General features: G+C 36.0%; 1 protein-coding gene across 1 annotated transcript; it reads left to right on the forward strand.

Annotated features, from left to right (window-relative positions):
* The first annotated feature begins 931 nt into the window (after window positions 1-931).
* Window positions 932-13,026, forward strand: LOC129245031 (putative inorganic phosphate cotransporter). The gene is made up of 4 exons (XM_054882989.1): window positions 932-1,109; window positions 11,090-11,226; window positions 11,300-12,373; window positions 12,471-13,026. The coding sequence occupies exons 1-4, from the start codon at window positions 1,073-1,075 to the stop codon at window positions 12,798-12,800; spliced, it is 1,578 nt and encodes a 525-aa protein (XP_054738964.1). The 5' UTR covers window positions 932-1,072; the 3' UTR covers window positions 12,801-13,026.
* The last annotated feature ends 8,399 nt before the right edge of the window (window positions 13,027-21,425 follow it).

Consider the following 21,425-nt stretch of genomic DNA (forward strand, 5'->3'; position numbering starts at 1 on the left):
AAAATTGCTTAGGAGGTTGACTATACGTCAAGTCTGTAGGAAGAAGGAGAAAAATTATAGAGAAAGAGAAGAGAGAGAAATATTTCGTGGATTTGTTATATGGAATAGGATTTTCCAGCAACTTCGAACTTACCCTAAGCTACTAAATATTCATTAAGCTCTTAAGCTATGTACCCAATTAATTTCTCTTTCCATTTTTTTATTAAAAATGTTAACATTTTTATGAAAATTTTTCCAGTGTTTCTAATTTTTGTCTCAGTTTGAAATTTGGAATGCGGCAAGCATTGCTGGCTTTAACAGAAAGTTACGAACTAAATTTTGTAAAATGCTCTTGCCTCTGATGGAAATAAAGAGGGAGAGAGCTGGGAAACATATGAGCGCAAGTCGAAAAGAATAAGGAGGTGCTGATATCTGCGAACCGCTATCCTGCTCTCACTGAATTTGACAGAATCAGCTGATTCGCTGACGAAATAGTATAACGTTTGTATTAGTTTTATTGTTATATTACTTTTTTAATTTTTAATGCTACACATAAGGAAATTTCCCCTACAACGACGTTCTCCTTTATTGCTTATATTTTGTTACGTCACAGCCAGAATTACCTGCCTTGTTTCCCTGATAATTTGGTGAGCGCTGCAAAATTAAAATTCACCGAATAATTGCCATTAACAACAAACACTTCACTACTCTTTTTATATTCAACTGCTGTTTTTCATATGAGTAAATAAATAAAACTACGTTAACAAAAAGAAGAAAAGGTACTACAAAAAATTGAAATGTCAAAGCGATATCACAATTAAATAGTCTTTAGTGCGAACAGCCAATCGACACATTTAATCGATTCGTTTGCTAGTACTCGTAATCTAGGAAAGAGATGTAAAGTAATAAATACAATAGACGCTTTAAAAATTTGGAAAAGTTGCCAAACAGCTTTCATACCGAGAAGTGCTCATATAATAGGCACAGTGATATGGTCCTGGGCATTTAAAAAAAACGAAGAAGAGTTTCACTTGGCGAAGAAGTATTCAGTGAATAGTGAATTAAATTTTTAAATTTGTGGAAGTGTGGCAAAATGAGTGAAGAGAAAATTGCAGCGGAAATGGCAAAGGGTTAGACGATTTTTTGTTTTTATTTTATTAAATTTGTTTTGTGTATGTGTGCTAATAATGTACTCGTATATTGGCGCCCGTAACTGAATGCATGATGAGCTGTTTTCAATACTTACGATGTTTTTCGAGCTAAAATTTTTTTGTTGTTTTTTTTTCAACACATTCTCCGTTCTTGAACCAAAACCATGCAAATCAAACTTTTAAAATTTATACAAATGAAAATTTATGTATCATGAAATTTTAGGAAACCAAGTGCAAGTTTTATGCGGCTAAAATTTCGGTAGGATTTTTATTTATTTTCTTGTTTGCCGGTTGGTTGCATTTTAGTCCATTAAAAGTGAAATTCTTGTGCCGGTGAAGACTAACACTTCATTATACACTTCATCAAAATTCAAAGGCCTATAAAACTGCATACTCGAAATTTTGTTTCTTACTTCAGATCAAAAAGCTTAAAATTTATTGAATATTTCGGAATTTATAATTTTGAAATATATATAGTTTTGATCAATGAATAAAAAATTAAAAAAAATAATAAAAAATGTTAACTCACAAAAAATTGTAAATAGTAAAAAAAAAAAACCGTGTTGCACTCAGTTATGCTCGCCACTATATATGTACATAATATATTTGCGATTAAATATGTGTGAAGTGTGGTCCATAATATGTTTTGGTTACCTATAATAAAAACTCAATATTTTATATTAGTTTCTTTAAAGACCAATTTATCGTCTCACAGCCTTTTTTCTAACAGTTTTACTTGGAGTTGCTCTCAATGTAATCTGGGAAACATAGAACTATTTGAGGCACCAAGCCAAGGCTAGTTGTGCGAATAATTAAAATTATTTCGCAAAAGGTTTCTTAAAGTATAAATAATAAACCAAAAATAAAATTAAAAATTTTCTACTGGCATATTTCTCAATACAGGTCGTCCTTAAATATATACTTTTTTTATAAAATTATTAAATTTTTTGTAATAAGAAAATGGTTTACTCATCATGCTCAGTACATTCGGAAAATACCATTTTAGTAGATTTCACTTTAAATGCATTTAATTCAAAAGAATTCCAAAGAGTAAGTGCAAATGCATGCCATTCATAAGCCCAAGTCTGCGTTGAAATGAAATAAAAGTAGTTGTGTGTAGGGCATTTGCATGTTGAGATTTGTCCCATAGCCCTGAATTTCACCCATAGCCCGTGTTATATTGACTATGGATTCAATCTATGGCTTCAATTTGTGCATATAGAAATGTTTTTTCCTCCATCAGTCCTCTCGGGAGCATAGGGCCTCAAGAAGACTCAGTCTTGCGTTGGTTTCGTTAATCCGTTTTGATTTCTGACAAGGTAGGTGATTAGCCTGCCGCTACCAGTCCTAGTCCAGTAGTGGGAATGCCAACCTCTCGTCATTTCAATCATGCGATTTTGTTGGCCCAACCAGGTCACCTCCGCGAGCGATAATACAATTCAACGAAATTTAAAAAAAAAATTGTAATCCCTGGGGTCTCGTGGTATTTTTCCTAGCTTAGTTTTCAATAAACCAAATGATCCATTCTCTTTATATACAGCATTTAAAAAATTTAGATTTTTTTATTTTTCAATTCTTTCCCTCGGTATAAGAAGTGGAACAACATCAAGACGCCCAGCACAAATAGGAGGAGGAGCTCGACCAAATACCCAAAAAGGGTGTACGCGCCAATTATATATACATAGGTACATATATACAAGAAGTTGGTTAGCTATATTTTTTCGAGTTCTTTTTTTACTTTTACGGCCCTCGCCTCATTTGAAATGGTGTTTTGTGGGTGTTTCTTTAAAAGTGCAACGAAAGAAGATTTTTTTTTTTTGTTTTCAGAAAGTTATCAGACACGGGTTCCGGGACTCACAGGTGTCTGATATCAAAAAGACAAGAAGGTTCTTATTCAGTATGAATGTCATTGTCGAGTGAACTACAATCTTTAAAAACAAATTGGTGCTCTTTTTGACTTTAAAGATCTGAAAAAAATAATAAAATAATTTTTTTTTTCGAATTCTACATCACTTAAATTTGATTTCATCAAAATCGGTTCAGAGGAACAGGCTGTGTCTATGTCCATTGTCCATGTGAAGACCATGTTTTAAAGGCTGACAACTTTTTGAACGACCCTCGTATGGCGAAATTTTTTTTATTATTTTTTAACAATGAATCAAGCAATAAAATACTGAAAGCAGAAGTAAAAAATAGAAAATATTTTTTCGTTTCCATCTCGCACGCTTTTAAAGAAACACCTCTCCAAATGAGGCGAGGGTCGTAAAAGGTCAATATTTGGGAATTGAATTATGTCTTACCATTATTTTATCCATAGAATTAATTAGTAATATTGTTCCAAGTTTACTTATACATTGTAATATAACCAAAACTATTTAGCGGATTTTCTAGTTGTATAACTCAAATTAAGCGTAAGGATAGAAACAACATTTCGAATTTATAAATATTTCAAATAATTTCGGATGATTCTACAGTTTTTGCCATAATATCTCAAAATTGTACTATATATAAAGTTAGAGCTGCAAATTTTGAAGTTCTATAGGATGAAAAAATTACGAATACAAATATTTGGGGTAAAATACTTGCCTTCTCTTTCTCCATAGCCTATCAAAAAATACTAAGGACTTCATTCATTTTGTTGCATTGCGTAACCTTAACCGAAAATTGTTCATTTCAATAAAATTTGATAATTTACAACTGCTGCTAGAACGCGTAATTTGCCATGGTTATTTGGTTATCAGTTAATAATTAAAAAATAGCAGGTTTGATATATTTTATTTTTTTCTATATATATATATTTTAATGCTCCTAACAAAAAATTAAATCAGTAGCCATATTCTGTACACTTAATAAACGTGTACTATTTACTAATTTTTTGATTATTTATCAAGATTTGACATTCAATAAGTGGAAGCACCCCTCTTTTGCTGATAAACTATCAAAATTGTTAATGCTAAGTATTGACAAGTTAAAATTATATGTATGAAGAGCACGGCTGCATTTTCAACATTCGATGAAGGCAAAGATAACAGTGATACATTTCCTTTGATCGCATGGCAATACTTGAAAAAATACTCAAACTTTGCACAGTCCGTTGGTTAAGGATTCGGTGACGCATTATACACAAAAAACCTGCTTACCTTTGTCGAGAGCGCACTGGCAGCATTAATTTTCCATGAATGGAGATCTCACTAAAACGCTTTGGTAACAATTACATTCTCTTACATTCTCCACGATTTTAGCCCCTATTCACGCTAAAGTTCTTGGCTAAAGCTAATTATTTTTTTGAAATGATACTTTTTTTCAATTTCAAACGTTTATTAACAGCTAATGGTTACAAATTTAATCTTCAAAATAATAGCCATCGCTAGCGACACATTATTTCCATCTCTCGGCAATTTGTGGATACCGCGCGAAAAAAATTGGCCGTATTTGGCCGCAAATCAATTATCGAGCCATTTTTGGCTTCTTCGTGAGAATTGAAGCGCTGTTCGGAAAGTGCGTGGCCCATCGATGCAAACAAATGATAATCGGAAGGCGCCAAGTCTGGTGAGTAAGCCGCATGCACCAGCGGTCTCTGCTTTGCCATCATTTCTTGCATTTGACCATCATCTTCATCCAACAATGCTTGCAATTCGGCGTCCTCAAACTTTTTCGGTGGCCGGCCACGGTTCTCGTTCTCCACGCTAAAATCACCGCTTCGGAATTTTTCAAGTCACCTGAAGCACTGTGCTCTACTTAGAGCATGTCCACCATAAGCTTCTATAAGCATTTGATGAGCTTGAGAAGCGTTTTGCTTCAATTTATAACAGTAAATCAACGATGTCCGCAAATCGTAGTTTGAAGGCACGAAACTCGACATTTTTTAGAGCGACAAAAATGCATTGTTTTACGAAACGTAACAAACAATGAACTGAATATTGTTGACAGATGACAAACGAAAAAAACAAGACATTTGGGAAGGTTTAAGAATACTCCTAGCGACATCTATGGACTACTACCTGAAAGTCTCATGTCATACGTATAAACCTGGTATATATTATTAATATTCAACTATGTCTTGAGGGGTAAAAAAGTGTAATCGACCACGAGCTGCCGCTATTGACAACAGTTTGGCGTATTCTTATATGCATAAAACACATTTTCTTCCTAGCTGATTAGAACCGCCAGCTTGCTGTATCGGAAATCGTATGTCATCCGTTGTATGTGAAAAGAGCAATTCTTTTCGCATTTGCACTTTTTGGTATTTCATGTGTCACAATTGGAAAAGAGATGTCACTACTCCTCGAAGAACGCAGCGGATTCGCACTTTTACCGAACTCGTATTAGTTCTAAAACGGTCGTTGGTTGGTTTAACTAGTCCTGGATTTCCCCTAAATGGAGATGATGAAAGGGTAAATGGCATGAATAACTTCTTTATAGAAAGTGAAAGTGGAAGAACTCCAATAATAACGAGAACAAAAGTCGCAGTTGTACAACAAGATTTGTATCGACATTTCACTTTTTTCTATGACAACAAAGCATCACTCATCAGAACCACACTTAATCAAACACTTAATTCTTATCTTATCCACTAACAATTTATATCAACAAACATTAACGTCAGCACTTCGAAAATATTGTCCTGCATTGTTGAGTATTTGAAAAACCAATTTTGTGCTAAAAAAATTGTTGACATCTTGAAGTACTTTAGTAATAAAATTATTAGGCTTTTCATGACATTATCAACAAGAATTACATTGAATGAACTTGCGTACGTATGAGTAAACAAAACTTGAAGGTTTTTTAATTATCTTCATATCTATTAGTGCTTCTGCCGAAAATAGTTTAGTGTACTACTGTGGGCAAAAAGTAAGGTGAATTTATTTGTCAAACTTCGCGGGATTAAAATTTCGCTCTAGTTATTTTTTTCATGAGTTGGCAGTACTGTTAATAACATCTGGGCCAACTTTCATGAGAATGTCATTACCAGTAATATATTTACGTTTGTGTTTACCAAACGACCAAGAGTCCATTTTTCGATTTTTACAATGTCTGATTTGATTGAGCAGAGAAGTGCCATCAAATTTTGTTTTCGGAATGAAGTTTCGGCTGCGGAAACGTTTAGCATGTTGCAGAAGGCATTTGGTGACTCGACCATCTCGCAGAAAAAAGTTTATAAGTGGTACAAAGACTTCAAAGAGGGTCGAGAACGTGTTGATGACTTGGAGCGCTCCGGACGACCATCGACGTCAACAGATGACCAACACGACAATAAAGTGAAGGAGTTAGTGCTCAAAAATCGTGGGTTGACTGTTAAAGACCTTACTGATATGATCAGAATATCAGAAGGATCTGTGAAAACCATTTTAAAAGACCATTTGGGGCTACGAAAAGTCAAATCTCGTTTGTACCGAAAACTCTCATTTTTTTGGAAAAAAGTCGTCGCGTTGATGTGTGTGAAACAATGCTTTCAGACTATCAGAAGAAGCTCAGTTGCATCATTACGGGAGATGAGACTTGGATTTATGCTTACGACCCTGAAACAACCGGCCAATCAAGCGAATATCGTGCTAAAGGCGAGGCCAGACCGAAAAGAGCACGTCAAAGTCATTCAAAAATAAAGGTCATGATGACAGTTTTTTCGATTTTCGTGGTGTGGTGCACTATGAATTCCTTCCACCTGGCCAAACTGTTAATAAGGAATATTATTTGAGCATTACGGGTCGTTCACGTGAAGCAATTCGTCTAAAAAGACCAGAATTCATTTCATTTCATTTCATTTACTGCCCAAAATCAATAAATCCGCCTGCGGATATAGCGGGTCTAAATATCATAAATATGGTGAAGTTCATCAGTAGCTTGTTGCGGCTAACTACGAACGCAAATCAGCCACCGTCGGCGTCGTCGTAAATTGCATGGTCATCATCGTCTGTAATCCGAAGGCTTATCCAGGATTAATTTTGCGCCCCCTTGTACTAACAACAGCGTAACAACGGCTTGTAGAGCTTAATTTTGCGGGTGTGATATCAGATTTGTAGCTGCTATGTTTTAGCTATCAAACCAAGCGAAAACTAAGGAAAGAAGTTGAAGTAAAAAGCACAATGAGAGAATAGAAGCTTTGCAAAGCGTGAACAAAAAATTACTGATTTGCTTTTCCAATTGTTTTTGCAAACAATTATATCGCACGTCATTTTAATTGATATATTTGATATTGAAGTCGCTAAAAAGCACTGGCGAAGCGTAAACAAATTATCACTGAAGTTTCAAATCTGACGTCACTCTGCTTCAGGTTGCGCGATCTTTACAAGTCATAAAAAATGTTACTTTTTGTAATGCAAACAGAAATTGAAAGGCAGCAGTCAGTCTCATTTGTTTTGCTTTTTTTAAATTCTGTCAGATATTTCAACTTCTCAGTCCAAATTTTAAAAAATTTTTTAAGTATGCAGCTCTTTCTTTGTCCTGGGAAAAAAATGCGTTACAACGTCAGCAAGGCGAATTTATTACAGGTGATAGCAAACACATATAAGAAAAACGCTACATGTATTTGTTGTTGCGTTTGGTGCAAGCTTCACGTCAAAATCAGTAATCAAATGTAAACATACGAATGTAAACATACCAATACATACAAACAAAGCATACCATTTTGACGTAAGCCATACCTACGGCGAAAAATTCAGCTGGGTGAATGCTGTCACCTTAATAAATCCACCTTGAACATCAGCGAGAATAATTTAAAATATTAGCGGAGTTTTGTAGCTACTTGCAACTTGTACTTTTTGATGCTAAAATTCAATGGGCTATATATAGGGTGGGCCATATAAAATTTGCTTTCTAAATCGGCAAAAAAAAAACTAATCAATATTTTTTCAAATTTTTTTATATTTTGAAGACTGGACATTGTCATTTTTGAATGAAAAATAATATCGTTCAAATGACTGCCACGACTGGCTTTACAGTAGACCATTCGATCAACCCAATTTTTAAGCACATTGTCGATTGTTTGGGCTACAATTTCATGAATGGCAACTTCGATTTCGTGTTTAAAGCATCAATCGTCTCTGGATGGATCGCATAGCATTTGTCCTTAACGGCTCCCCACAAAAAATAGTCCAACGGGCTTAAATCACAGCTCCGAGGTGGCCAATTGATATCGGAATTCAAAAACGGTAGCCAAAAGTTGGAGTGTAACTTTGGCAGTGTGGCAAGTTGCACCGTCCTGTTGAAACCGAATGTCGTCCATGTCAACCTCTTCAATTTTTGGAAACAACTCGTTGAGCATGTCACGGTAACGCTCGCCATTTACTGCAACCGCGGCTCCTCGCTGATTTGGCATGCATTTGCTTCTCTACAGTAACGTGTGGATTTTCTGAGCCCCAAATCCGACAATTTTGCTTATTGACGTAGCCACCGATGTGAAAATTAGAAAAGAAGAAGAAGACTCACCACTTTGGAAATAATTTTTCATATTTCCCAATTTTGTTCAAGCGTATAGCGTCCCATTTCGTAAATGTCAAACCTTTAAGTAAATTATGGACATATTTGATATGTCATTTGTGTTACCATTCTCAAAAAAATAGGTGGTTCAAAAAGCAAACGCTATACGGCCCACCCTGTAATTTCATTAATTCAACAATTATTCTAAACAATCTGATTAAAAAGTTTGAAACATGGGAGAAAACTTGCCAAATTTTCATAATTTTTGAAAAAAGTTTGCAAAAACGATTAATGTAATTTTAGTTGTATAATCAGTTCGACTTTTACACAAAATTAATAGAAACTAAATAAACAAAAGTAAAAAAGTCAAAACTAGTCAAAACGTCGTACACCAAATTTTATTATCCATGAAAGTATATACCGTATGATCAAAAAGTACCAGGAATGTTAAATTGAAACGAACCACGCACGTGGAAACCATGAGGCACCATGCCTTCGGGCCAAACAGTCAATAAAAAATATTATTTATACGTTTTGAAGCGTTTGAGAGAAGCTGTACGTCGCAAACGGCCGGAAATGTGGGCAAAAATTCTTGAATTTTCCATGATGATAACGCGCCATCGCACCGGACTCAAATTGTGCTGGATTATTTGACCAAACACCAAGCAAATACAATCGTTCAAGCACCGTATACACCTGATATGGCCCCGAGCGACTTCTTGTTGTTTCCCAAGTTGAAGTTACCACTTCGTGGAAGGAGATTTCAGTGATAGAGGAGATCGCATGTGTGTTGCTTCTGACGGGTTATATTTTGAAGGAGATAAAATAAATTTGCCTGAAATTAACTCTGGTTTGTTTTATCTATTCCCGGTACTTTCTGATCATATCGTACTTAGTCTTGCCATAAATTCTGCGACAAATTTTACAATGCCTACGGCGAGAACAAATTCACAAAAAAAGGTCCGTTAATTTTCCTTTTTTTCGTATGCATTGCCGCAGCAGCTTATTCGGTGGCACGCGGCCCACACCCATGAAAATATTACAAATATTATAACTGATGAAAGTTGTCACTTTTGAAGAAGTTTTTAGTAACCGACCAAATCTATGCTAAAACTTCTAAAGATGCAAAAGATGTTATTCACAAGGTTCAGCGTAGTCACCATTCAGCCTCCGTAATGGTTTGGTTTGGAGTGTCTTGTAAAGGCACTACATCTCTTCATTTCTGCGAAAAGGGGATTAAGACCGGGGCAAAAGTGTACCAGGAGGATATCTTAGAAGATATGGTGCAACAGTTGAGCAATATTCTCTCCAATGGAGAGCTTTGGAAAACCCATAAGGCAAAAATCATTCAACGGTGGCTAAAATTTAATACTCCTTGGCTTAAAGCCGCAGAAGATCGACCGTATGGAATTCCAGATCTGAATCCATTGAACTCCAATTGTTGATCAGAATTGGAGAACATGGCATGTTGAAGATCTCACAGAAATTTGGAGAGTCTCAAACAATCGTTGGTTCGACGTCAATATTCATGGAAAGCGTGCGTGCTGCAATAGCTGAATGACCTAATCGTTTGAAGGCTTATTTAAAAGCAAATGGTGACCATTTCGAATGAAAATTAAACCTTTTTCCTTAATCTTTACATGATTAAATAAAACTATCTATCTCCAATAAAAAAGGTACTACAATTTTACAATTCAAGTATTACGGAATTTATGGCAGGACTAAGTACTTGGTACAACTCCAATGCTTTACGGTCATATTTAAATACAAAACCCATTCACAATTGGAAGTAATGAAGTGTTTTGCTTTAAAACATTAGCAGATTTTGTATAAAATTTTGCTGCCATTAAACCTTCCAAAAAAAGTATTTTATTGCCGAAAGATAGTAAAACAAATATACTACAACGAGAAATCTATTGAAAGGGTAAAATAAATTTTTTGTGTGCACAAATGAAAGATCAAGTATTAAAATGGCATATACATTTTAAATCATCTATTACTTAATTGATTAGACCGATGACGAGCCACTTTCAAGGAGCAAGCGTAAGGAAAAGGTGGGCATCTCAGACAGTGCACTCTGCCCAACTTGTGGAGAGAATGAGATGGCGTATCATTTTCTGTGTTTCTGCCCGGCCTTCACTCAAATCAGACTTGAGATCTTTCGCATTGATACGTTAAGAAACGACCACCTTGGCTCAGATTACTTCAGAGATCGCGTAGATTTAAAGAAAATTAAAAAACTAACCCGAGTGTAGTGCAATGGACTTAATGTTGTTTGAATGTTGTACTTACTAGTCTGTCCCGACAAAAAAAAACCCATCCACTTATTAAGGTCTTTAGGTATTCTTAATTACCTTCTCCGACATTCAAGTGCAGTAATTTTAGAGGTTCCTGTAAAATTAAATTTATTGTAATATTTTATTTGCCCTTCCTTATTCACACGACTGTTTTCGATTTACTTATGAACAATAATCTATTTAAAATATATTTGAAAAAGTTATTAACTGTAGCTTTATTTTATTTTTTATCTTTCCATCATTTAGGCCCCCGCATTGGAATGCGCCATGTCCAAACCTTCCTGCTCTTCTTCGGCATTGTAACAGCTTATATGAGTCGCTTGAATGTCTCTGTGGCACTGGTGGCGATGACAAATGCCGCAAGCACGAATCCCAATTTCCAGGTATCCAATCAAACAGATATTATAAAAAAATTACACTTCCTCATTTTACTTATAAATATTTAAACCTTCTCAGGAATTCGACTGGACAGAGAAACAGAAATCGTACATCATTTCCAGCTTCTATTGGGGTTATGTGGTAACGCAATTTCCAGGCGGCTATCTGAGTCGTCGCTTTGGCAGCAAAATCGTGATGTTCATGTGCATACTCGGCTCGGCTATGTGTAGCGTACTTACGCCTTTTCTCGTGACATGGGGCGGCTGGCAGATTTTTTGCGCTATACGTACCGTACAGGGTCTTTGCCAAGCAGCTCTCTTCCCGGCACTTCATCAACATGTAGCCAAATGGTCACCGCCACATGAGCGCAATATGCTCGGCGCACTCACATACTCGGGCGTGGATTGCGGCACTGTAATGGCTATGCTTCTGAGTGGTTTGATAGCGGGTAGTTCAATTGGTTGGCCAGGCATTTCATATATTTCAGCAGGTATTTCTTTTGTTTGGTGTTTACTGTGGCTGATATTGGCTGCAGATAATCCACCATCGTCTCGTTTCATAACAAAAATGGAATGCCAGTACATTGAGATGTCGCTGAAACGTGACGACGATTTCCATAAGAAAAAAATACCTATACCGTGGCTTGCAATGTTCACATCGGTGTCATTTCTTGCTTTGATCATGGCACGTTGCGCCGAAACATGGGGCTTTAGCACCATTCAAACCCAAATTCCTTCTTATATGAATGGTGTGTTGAATATGAACATCAAAAGTAATGCTTTGTATTCTGCACTACCCTACATCGCTCGCTGGATTATGTCGTACGTATATCTGTTTTGCGGAAATATGGCTGTGGCGAAGGGTTGGCTGACGCTGACGGCGATGCGCAAAGTTTCCAATACAGGGGCGTTCTGGGTGCCAGCTTTTCTTTTGATCGGCATCGGTTTCCTAGACGATTCACGTGAAGCATTGGCTATTGCGTTAATGACCATTAATGTGGGCTTCAACGGCGGCGCCACCACTGGTTGCTTGCTCACTATGATAGATATGTCACCAAATCATGCGGGCGTTGTAACGGGTATTATAAATCCGCTGGCGAATGTGATACCCTTGATTACGCCACTGGTTGTGGGTGTGATAGTGACAGATACGGTGAGTAACTAGTGAGGGCTTTTATGTGTACTATGGAATTTTTAAAATTTTATAATTAAAAATTTACTATTAACCCACTTTCTATAACTATTTTTAGCACAATCGTTCCGAATGGCAAATTGTATTCATAATTTCAGCGGCCGTTTTCTTCTTCGGCAATTTAATATATATAATCTTCGGTACATCCGAAACGCAGCCATGGGATGCACCTGATTATCTGTTAAAGGACAATATTGAAGAACCAGTAAAGGTGGCGCCGAAGAGTACATTTAAGGAAATTTTTGGCTCCGATGATAGTGAGCAGAAAGTCGCAGGTTGGGCGGTGGAGAATTTTGCAGCTGTGGAACCAAATATTAATGAGAAGGAAAACAAAAGCGAAACCACGAATGAAGTAGAAATGAATAGTGTACAAAATGAAAAGATTTAAATTAAGTCTAATTTTTAATTTATATTTGTATGTGTTTGTGTGATGTGAAAGAAAGTGCATAGTTCAGCTGTGCTGAATATTAGACAACTTTCATTTTCACGTTGTAAAAATAAAATCGATATAGACTTAGGTATAAATAGCTTATATGCTTATATAGCGAAACGATTAAGAAATTTCATATAAAAAAAATCGTTAATATTCGTAAGGATAATAAAGGCTTTATTTTAAGAAATCCTATTCAAGTTTTAAAGGAGTAAATATGTGAGTACTTTAGCTTAAGAGTGGATAATCCACTTAACAACTCCGTAAAATCTAAAAAGATTAGACCAAACCTTAAATATACATTAAGGTTAAATGGTTTGCTAAATTCAAATTCTGATTGGCGAATATAATATGACGATATTTTTCTTGCGGGAAATGCTTACTTTGGTATTTTTGGGGTGCTCGATTATGAATCTTATTTGAGATTTTAAAAATCCAAAATGGCGGGAAAAAATGTTCAATATAAGTGCCTTATATTACAAAAAAAAAATGTTTTCATTCATTTCTGAATAACAGCAGAGATTGAATGAGAAGGCAACAGCAAATCGATATTTTGGAAGCTGCTATGACGACTAAAGAACTAGTATATGGCTTAGGAATAGATGACACAGTGTAAGTAATTAAATAATTCGTATAACTCTACATAAGTCGATAGAAAGCTTTAAGTGAGTTTTTCTCAAAACTATGGTTTTTGAACTGATTATCACTGTAACTTAAAAACCGCTTAGTATTCCGCCATATTATTAATTTAATAAAAAAAGCTTCCATCAGTCACAAGATTTTCTATTAAAAAAACTAATTTCTCTTGTTCGATTGATTTTAGATGAATCTCCAGGGACTTGTGATGATCACCGCAAGTGACTTCTGGAGAATCGGGCTCAGACTTGCGTTTTTAAAACTTATTGTTAGGTTTTAATTATAATAAGATTCAATAAATAAATAATTTATTAATAAAAAAAAAGTCAACTAAAAACCTATTCTCTCGGTTCTCATATCAGCTAATCATAAATTCATGAAGCTGTTAATACCATGTAAAAGGATATTTAAAAATATAACACAAAAATGTATAACAGTTATTCCTATTTTTTGGCGCTCGATTATGCCAACAAATTATGAATAACATAAAAATGAAGAGAGTAAAGTAACACTTGGCTGCTGGAGAGACGCTCATTTTATGCTGGAGGAATTTTAACTAGCAAACACCATATGATCTGAGAGCATTATGGAAAGGATAATGAGATGGCGCCCATCGCGGTACCGTTACTTTGCGCTCAGCGAATTTGACAATGAGTTACATCGTTTTAGCACCAGTATGGCCAGATTACCATTTTCGTAACTTGATTTAGCATTTTTTTTGTTATTTAGTCTTGGAGTTTTAGTTCTTTCTTCATGACATTTTTCTAGCCTGTTCTAATTAAAAGTAATGTCTATAATTTTGTAAAATATACATTTTTTAAAAATTAGTTCAATAACTCAATCAGTTTTATTTAGCTTTACTTTTTAACATCTGGTAGCATTGCCCGCGATTGCAAATCTCTCTCTCGCCACTGCAGTGTTGCCTAGCTAAGATATAAAACCGTACTAAAATGACCATTTTAAGAAAGTAAAACACCAAATTTTTATTGAATTACTTAAAGAACTTTGTATGCGTGACAAATTGTTTTTAAAATGTGCACTTTTTTAAGTAAATGTGTTATGGTTATGTACAATTTAATTAATGAGTTTCTTCGTTAAGCGAAACTCTTTTGTTAAGGGAACTTTTTTGCTATATTTGAGGTTATGTAACAAGATAAGGTGCTCTTTTTGTAAAAATGGCGTTATAGTTTTTTCAGTAGTATTTTGTTGCTTATTTTTACTATGAATACACCTCTTGATGCCCTATGTCCCACTAAGGATTGATGCCCGGAAGAAACGATTTCACCTCTATGGTTTTAATACGCATTCAGTAACTTCAAAGCTTTTTAAAATGTGTAAAAACGTTTTCAATCTTGAGAACAGTTGAGAGAAGAAGATTTAATATTCTTGCATAACCTTAAAAGGAACAAAACATTAAATTTGCACTTCCAAAATATCAAATTTTATAAGAATCAGCAAATTTTCATTAGCACTAAAATATGAGTGACCTTTTTAACATTCTTTTGTTTAATAATACAGTTTTTTTACGTACAGTTTCGGTAGCTTTGATTTAAAAAAAAAAGAAACAAACACCAAACTTAAAAATTTTCACATTTTGGGTATAAAAAAGCACTAAATTTATTGCGAAGAGCAAATGATTGGCAACAATGCATAACTCGGCAAACGTGACGTCACGCACTCTCTGATAGGCGCAATCTTGTTTCTATCATTCTTGATTGGAGAACATATAACTGCACATTTTGTAACGTACAAATGTATTTTTGGTAGAATTTGGCATTGTTTGTGCACCTCTGTTATTGCCCTTGTTTGAAAGTGTAGATTATAAGATGCGATAAAAAAGGGAAATTTAACACAAACAACCACGAGAAATTTATAAATTATATTTTAGTAATTTGTTTGGACAACACAAAAATTTGTAAACAAACTCCAGCTGATATATTCTCTTCTACCGGTTTTTGCAAGTGATAGCAAATTTCACGTTCGGAATTCCCGCTTACGCTCTTAATTTGGATTGACGGCTGGTGAAAGCTAATTTTGTTATTGAACAAAACTATAATTATAGTTTATGTAAAGAGGTATGTATGCACATTTTGTTTTATTTTTCGCTCTGTCCAGATTATATCGAATTACGCTTTGACAAGCGTAAGCTTTTTGCTCTTTACCTTTGCTCCATCTACGGTAATGTAATGAACAGTGGCAGTTGAATATGTTATATTAACATGATATTATTTGTTTCCAGAAAGCTATAGTCGTTTTCTGAATTATCAGAAACACGAACCTTATCAAACATTTCTTTTAATTCTATTGCGCTTAGAAGTGAGCTAAAAAGAAACATTTAAAAGCTAGAGGCTATTATTCACAACTGATAGGGAGTATATTTTGTTGTCAAGTTCTCTCTTCTTACGCATTTAATTTATAGTATTTGTCACTCGTTAGATATGCGTGAATTTGTAAGATGCCATACGAGCACATTGCTTTTGTTCGGTATGCTGCTGTTATTTTTACAGCTTATCATTCGGATCGTATAAATTTGAAAGGGTACAGCAGGTAACACAACACTCTTTAACCCTTTCGCTCCGACTTTTGCAGGGGATTTGCTCAAACTTTATTTTTGAGTATTTGGATACCCATTGGTACTTTATGTGCGTAGAAACTAGATGAAGCTTGTAACTTATGTAGATAACGGTATTTTGAGGAGGGACATATGTGTCCCAACAGTATTTAAAAATGGGATATATTTGTCCCAACAGGGTACAAACTACACCTAGAAAGTAGAAACATTTTTTTGGTAATAACATATGATATGTACTTTTATTTATTTTATGAATGTGATGAAGCGAACATTGTATACAGAATGGCAAATTACAAGCCCGGCAAATAATTTTTGTTCTTTTCTCGATTTTTCGATTGGCGCATGCTACGCACCGACGTCTTTTAGACTGCTCTATGGGTAAATGATCTCCCACATTTGTCATTGATTTTTACCTATTCGATGATCTTCCTGTCCGACGGAATCGTTTATATGCGGTAGATTCCTTTCCTTTTTCAATTAGCGACTCAGCAATCTCGACCAGCACTGGTAAGAAGGCAGGTTTCTTCTTATTCAGCTCCGAATATATAACCCAAGTGCTTAGAGCAGCCATCATCATGCCACGATAAAATACTTTTTTCCACCATTTATTTGATTTTCTGTTTATATCATACAATCCCGACATTTGATCTGCCAAATCCACACCGCCCATTATTGCGCGGTACGTCTTTACGATGTCATGGCATGGAAACTTTGCCTCAGTTCCATCTTTAATTTTGCGTCTAACAGTGCTCATTTCAGATATGTGGCAGTTATTAGGCAGCATTACCTCTTTGACGTCCTGCCACTTTACCGCTATGGTACCTGCAATCGAGAAAGTTACTTAAAAAATTAATTAAAGGGTTTTAGATTGACTTCATACCCGCCGAATTAACTTTGAAACATTCTTCCAGTTGGACACGCATGTTCCCAAAGCTGGATATTGTATGTTGTTAATAAGATTAAAAGTGGTGAAAAAACGATTAAAGCAGAGTGTCACGTCAGGGTTAGAAAACGTTGCTGCAAGATCATTCACAACTCGTTCGCCGAGTGTCCCTTCAAGGACAGATCCTTCTTTTCCACAATAGATACTCATGTCATAGGTGTATCCAGTCAAAGAATCGCACCGAAGCTACATTTTACTGCCCCAGGTTTGTCAACTGTAGCAAAATATAGCTTAGACATTATCTGCTCAAAACGATCACGTGATATGGCTGATTTTATAGATTCATTGCTCAATGAGTTATGATTCGACCAGTAGTTTTTAATCGACGGTACATGGTTATACGACATGATAAACATGCATCCAAGTAATATATCAATTTGACCGTAGTCCGTCTGAAGAAGTTTCTTTTCTTTCGCTCCGTTATGGGTATTTTCCTGAACCTCTCATTAGTACATTGGGCAATGTACAAAGACATGCTTCTTGGAAACAATTTGCGAAAAATTTCGTAGGGGGTTGAGCGGCGCCCAATATTTACTGCAATTTTGCATTCGTGGTGGTTACTAACCGATTTTCTTGAAACAAACGACTCATTCGGTGTGCTTCAAATAACCGTGTCTGAGGCTTCCTCACCTCGTGAAGGTTGATCGTCTGTGCCACCATTATCGTCACTCAATCCGGTCTCCTCTGAATCGCTGGAAGAATCGCCATTGCCAGTGGTTTTATCTAACTCAGGACTATAAATATCATCACTTTCGTCACTAAAATCAGTTCCTGATTGCATGGATTCATCATCATCTTCTTGAAGTAATGCACTAATTTGATCGTGATTTAATTTCGACATTTTTGCTGTCTACGAGGATGCAAAAATAAAAAACATAACTGTGTGATACATTATGTACAACGTACTGCTGGGACATATATGTCCCTATATAAAGCCCTGCTGGGACACATGCATCCCAAAATTAATTTTCGCTGAATATTTTTCACAAAACTCTTATTAAAATATAATATATATTTGTACTTACCAGTAAAAGGGCAATATTTTATATTTCTTTAGAAAAATCAACACTTCTTATAAAAATACGTATTATTTCACCAAAATTACGCGTAAATTTGATGCAATATTAGCGACTGCTCACAAACAACTGATCAAAACTAAACACGATTGAAACAGTGTGAAATGCGGATAATGGTAAATTGTAAGCTACTGATTGGGACATTTTGGTTGAGTTTCCTATGAAAATTGCAAGTTCCAGGGTGAAGTGAACATGCTGTGGGATATCAGTGTCCCAGCAGTAGCGAAAGGGTTAAATCTTGTAAATCCGTTGGTATATTATGATTCATGCAGCTAATTCACTAGTCGATTGACATTACGTAGCAAAATAATTTTCCTCTCTTATTCATTTATATTATATTTGGCAAAATAATACGGCTGTCATTGAGACGCTTTTCGCCATGGCTTGTCGGCAGGCTTAATTGAAGGTTATCCGTAAATTTTAGTAAATTATTTTGGAGTAGTACTTAACAGATTCTCAACTTATACCTCAAGTAAAATCAATATTTATTTTTAATAGCAAAGTAGAGCAGACATTTTAAGGAAGAGTTCCAAACGTTAGTGCCTATGTTTGGTACGCAATGCCCAAGATAACTTTGCTCCATCTCATAACTGTACTTTTATTAAATAATGGGGTATTTACTTTTTCATATTACTCAAGAACTCATTTAATTTATTTATAATATTATTTATCGATTTCAAATATCAGTTAATGAAGATGTTCTTGCAGTTTTACTACAGAGAAGCTGAAATAGCAATTGTCCTTCAATCGTAATTGTGCTTGGCCGTTCACTAACAGTATCCTCTCTACGCCTTTCACATATTTTTATTCGCAGCCTCGGAACCATTTATAACCACTTTGAGACATACCTGTAATACTTTTATCAGGCCCATGGCTTCAAACTCTTTAACTCTCTATGGAATCTGTTTTCTACATTAGCCGACGATTTTCAAAATGCCCCAAATTTCTTGGTTGCTTTATAATTCAAAGTTCCAAAGATCAAAGACCTGTGGAAATTTAGCGAGTGGTTTGACCAGCATTTTTATGTTTTCACGATAGTCGGTTCTACGTAACCGGAATGCCCTGGATTAATATCCAGCCAAGTACTGCCACTTCAGCAGCATTCTCCGTACGTGTTAGGGGGATGTTTATGCTGCTACAACAACAACAAGACCAGCATTTTAAAGTTTTCGATAAAGTATTCTCGCATGATTTTCTATGCTGCCACCTCCTATAAACAACCTGTAAGTACATTGCGAAGCTCTAAATTTATTGGCCCAACTCTTGCGTTCCCGATAGCGCTGCTTGCTCGAGCTAGTATTTCCGACGCGTCTTGCTACTTGTTTTCTGCTACTTGGACAAAGCATGTATAAGGTTGTCAAAAAAGTCTTGCGGTATTTTTATTGAATTTTCAATTGTTCATAAAATTGGTTATAATAATGCGATTTAAGTCAAATATGCGCCGTTTTGTTCGATGACGAGTTCCCAACGAGATGCCAACTTCATAATGCCCCTCTTATAGAAGCTCGCTTCCCTATTGTCAAAAAACTCGGAGAGCCAATTTTCACAGGACTCTCTTGTGGACAACTTCCGACTACCAAGCTCGTTCGCCATGGACAGAAATAGGTGGTAATCACTTGGTGCGAGATCCGGACTATACGGTGGATGCAAAAGAACCTCCCATCCGAGCTCCCGGAGCTTCTGGCGCGTCACCAAATGTGTGTGTGGCTTGGCGTTGTCCTGATGATGGCCTCTTCTGCATGAGTGCTGCATTCAAGCGGTCCAGTTGTTGGCAGTACAGGTCCGAATTGAGCGTTTGGCCATAGTGGAGCAGCTCATAGTGGATGATTCCCTGCCAATCCCACCAAACACACAGAAGAACCTTCCTGGCCGTCAATCCAGGCTTGGCCACCGTCTGGGCAGCTACACCGCTTTTCGACCACGACCGCTTGCGCTTCACGTTGTCGTAAGTGACCCACTTTTCATCGCCAGTCACCATCCGCTTCAAAAACGGGTCGATTTTGTTGCGATTCAGGAGCGATTCGCATGCATCCATACGGGCAAAAATGTTTTTATGCGTCAAGTCGTGTGGCACCCATACATCGAGCTTCTTTTTGAATCCAAGCTTCTTCAAATGGTTTATAACAGTTTGATGACTCATGCCCAGCTCTTGGCCGATGCTACTGTTGCTACTATGCCGGTCTCTTTCGATCAATTCAGCGATTTTATCGCAATTTTCGACGACAGGCCTTCCGGACCGTGACGCATCTTCGATCACCTCTGCACCAGAACGAAAACGTTGAAACCATCGTTGTGCGCTGGAAATGGAAACTGTATCGGGTCCATAAACTGCACAAATTTTATTGGCAGCATGAGATGCATTTTTGCCTTTATCGTAGTAGTACTGTAAAATATGCCGTATTTTCTCTTTAAAACTAAAAGCAAACAACAATTAATCAAACACGTGTTAGCACATGAAAAGAGCTTTCCAAAAAGCTCTAGCGTGAACCGATGCGACGAATACAACTAGAACTACGCGCTTGCAAAGACAAGCTTGCGGAAATACCTTATATTTATCCCAACACATCGCAGGCCGAAAGATACTCGAACAATGGACTTCTTTTTATGAGTAAGAGTTGAGTATTGCTCTGGTAGGTCGGCCAGTTAACAAAATCATGGCAACCGCTTTTTGAAATCCGAGTACCTTAGAAATTTGAATTGTGATGTATCATCATAGATACTGGGTTCTGCATTTGGCCCTTGCTGAGTAAATTTTTTGTAGAGTATAGTTTTAAAATGCTATAGTAGAAATATGTGTATACACACATACATATATGCAAATGTTTTGTAGAAGTAGGGGCGATAATGGCATTTGTAAAGCCAACTGTGGGGGTTTTCTGATTTCCCCCTCCTTTTGCAGGGGAATAATTTATTTTTAGTTTACTGATACAAAAGTAAAACAACGCACTGCGACAGAACGAAAGAAAAAATTTGCTAAGCAACGAACAGCGAATGTCATATAACACTATGCAATAAAATTATTATTTTTTAATATCACTTGGAAATTATTAGAAGGTTTTGGTGGCTTGCGGGTAATTGAATTCGAATTCAAGTTGAATGAACTATACTATGCAACAATATTTTACTTTTTGGACATCATTGGGAATTAATCAGCCACGTTTCATAGCTTGTGAGTAATTAATTTGAATTCCAGTATGCGTGTTGTTGATAAAAACTACACTATGCAGCAAAATTTTTTTGGAATTCGATGATAATTCGTTTTTGATAGCTTGTGCTTAATTTAATTTGAATTAAGACAAACGTGCGTTTGCACGAAATACAATATGGAACAAAATTTAATTTTTTGAAAATCACTG

Source organism: Anastrepha obliqua, chromosome 4 (assembly GCF_027943255.1).
Source record: "Anastrepha obliqua isolate idAnaObli1 chromosome 4, idAnaObli1_1.0, whole genome shotgun sequence".
In the NCBI taxonomy this organism is placed as follows: domain Eukaryota; kingdom Metazoa; phylum Arthropoda; class Insecta; order Diptera; family Tephritidae; genus Anastrepha; species Anastrepha obliqua.

Excerpts from the sequence above, each read along its gene's own strand:
- LOC129245031 (XM_054882989.1), top strand. The coding sequence starts at position 1,073 with ATGAGTGAAGAGAAAATTGCAGCGGAAATGGCAAAGG. Across the intron at positions 11,227-11,299 it reads GCACGAATCCCAATTTCCAG|GAATTCGACTGGACAGAGAA; the intron begins GTATCCAATCAA and ends AAACCTTCTCAG. Across the intron at positions 12,374-12,470 it reads GTGTGATAGTGACAGATACG|CACAATCGTTCCGAATGGCA; the intron begins GTGAGTAACTAG and ends AACTATTTTTAG.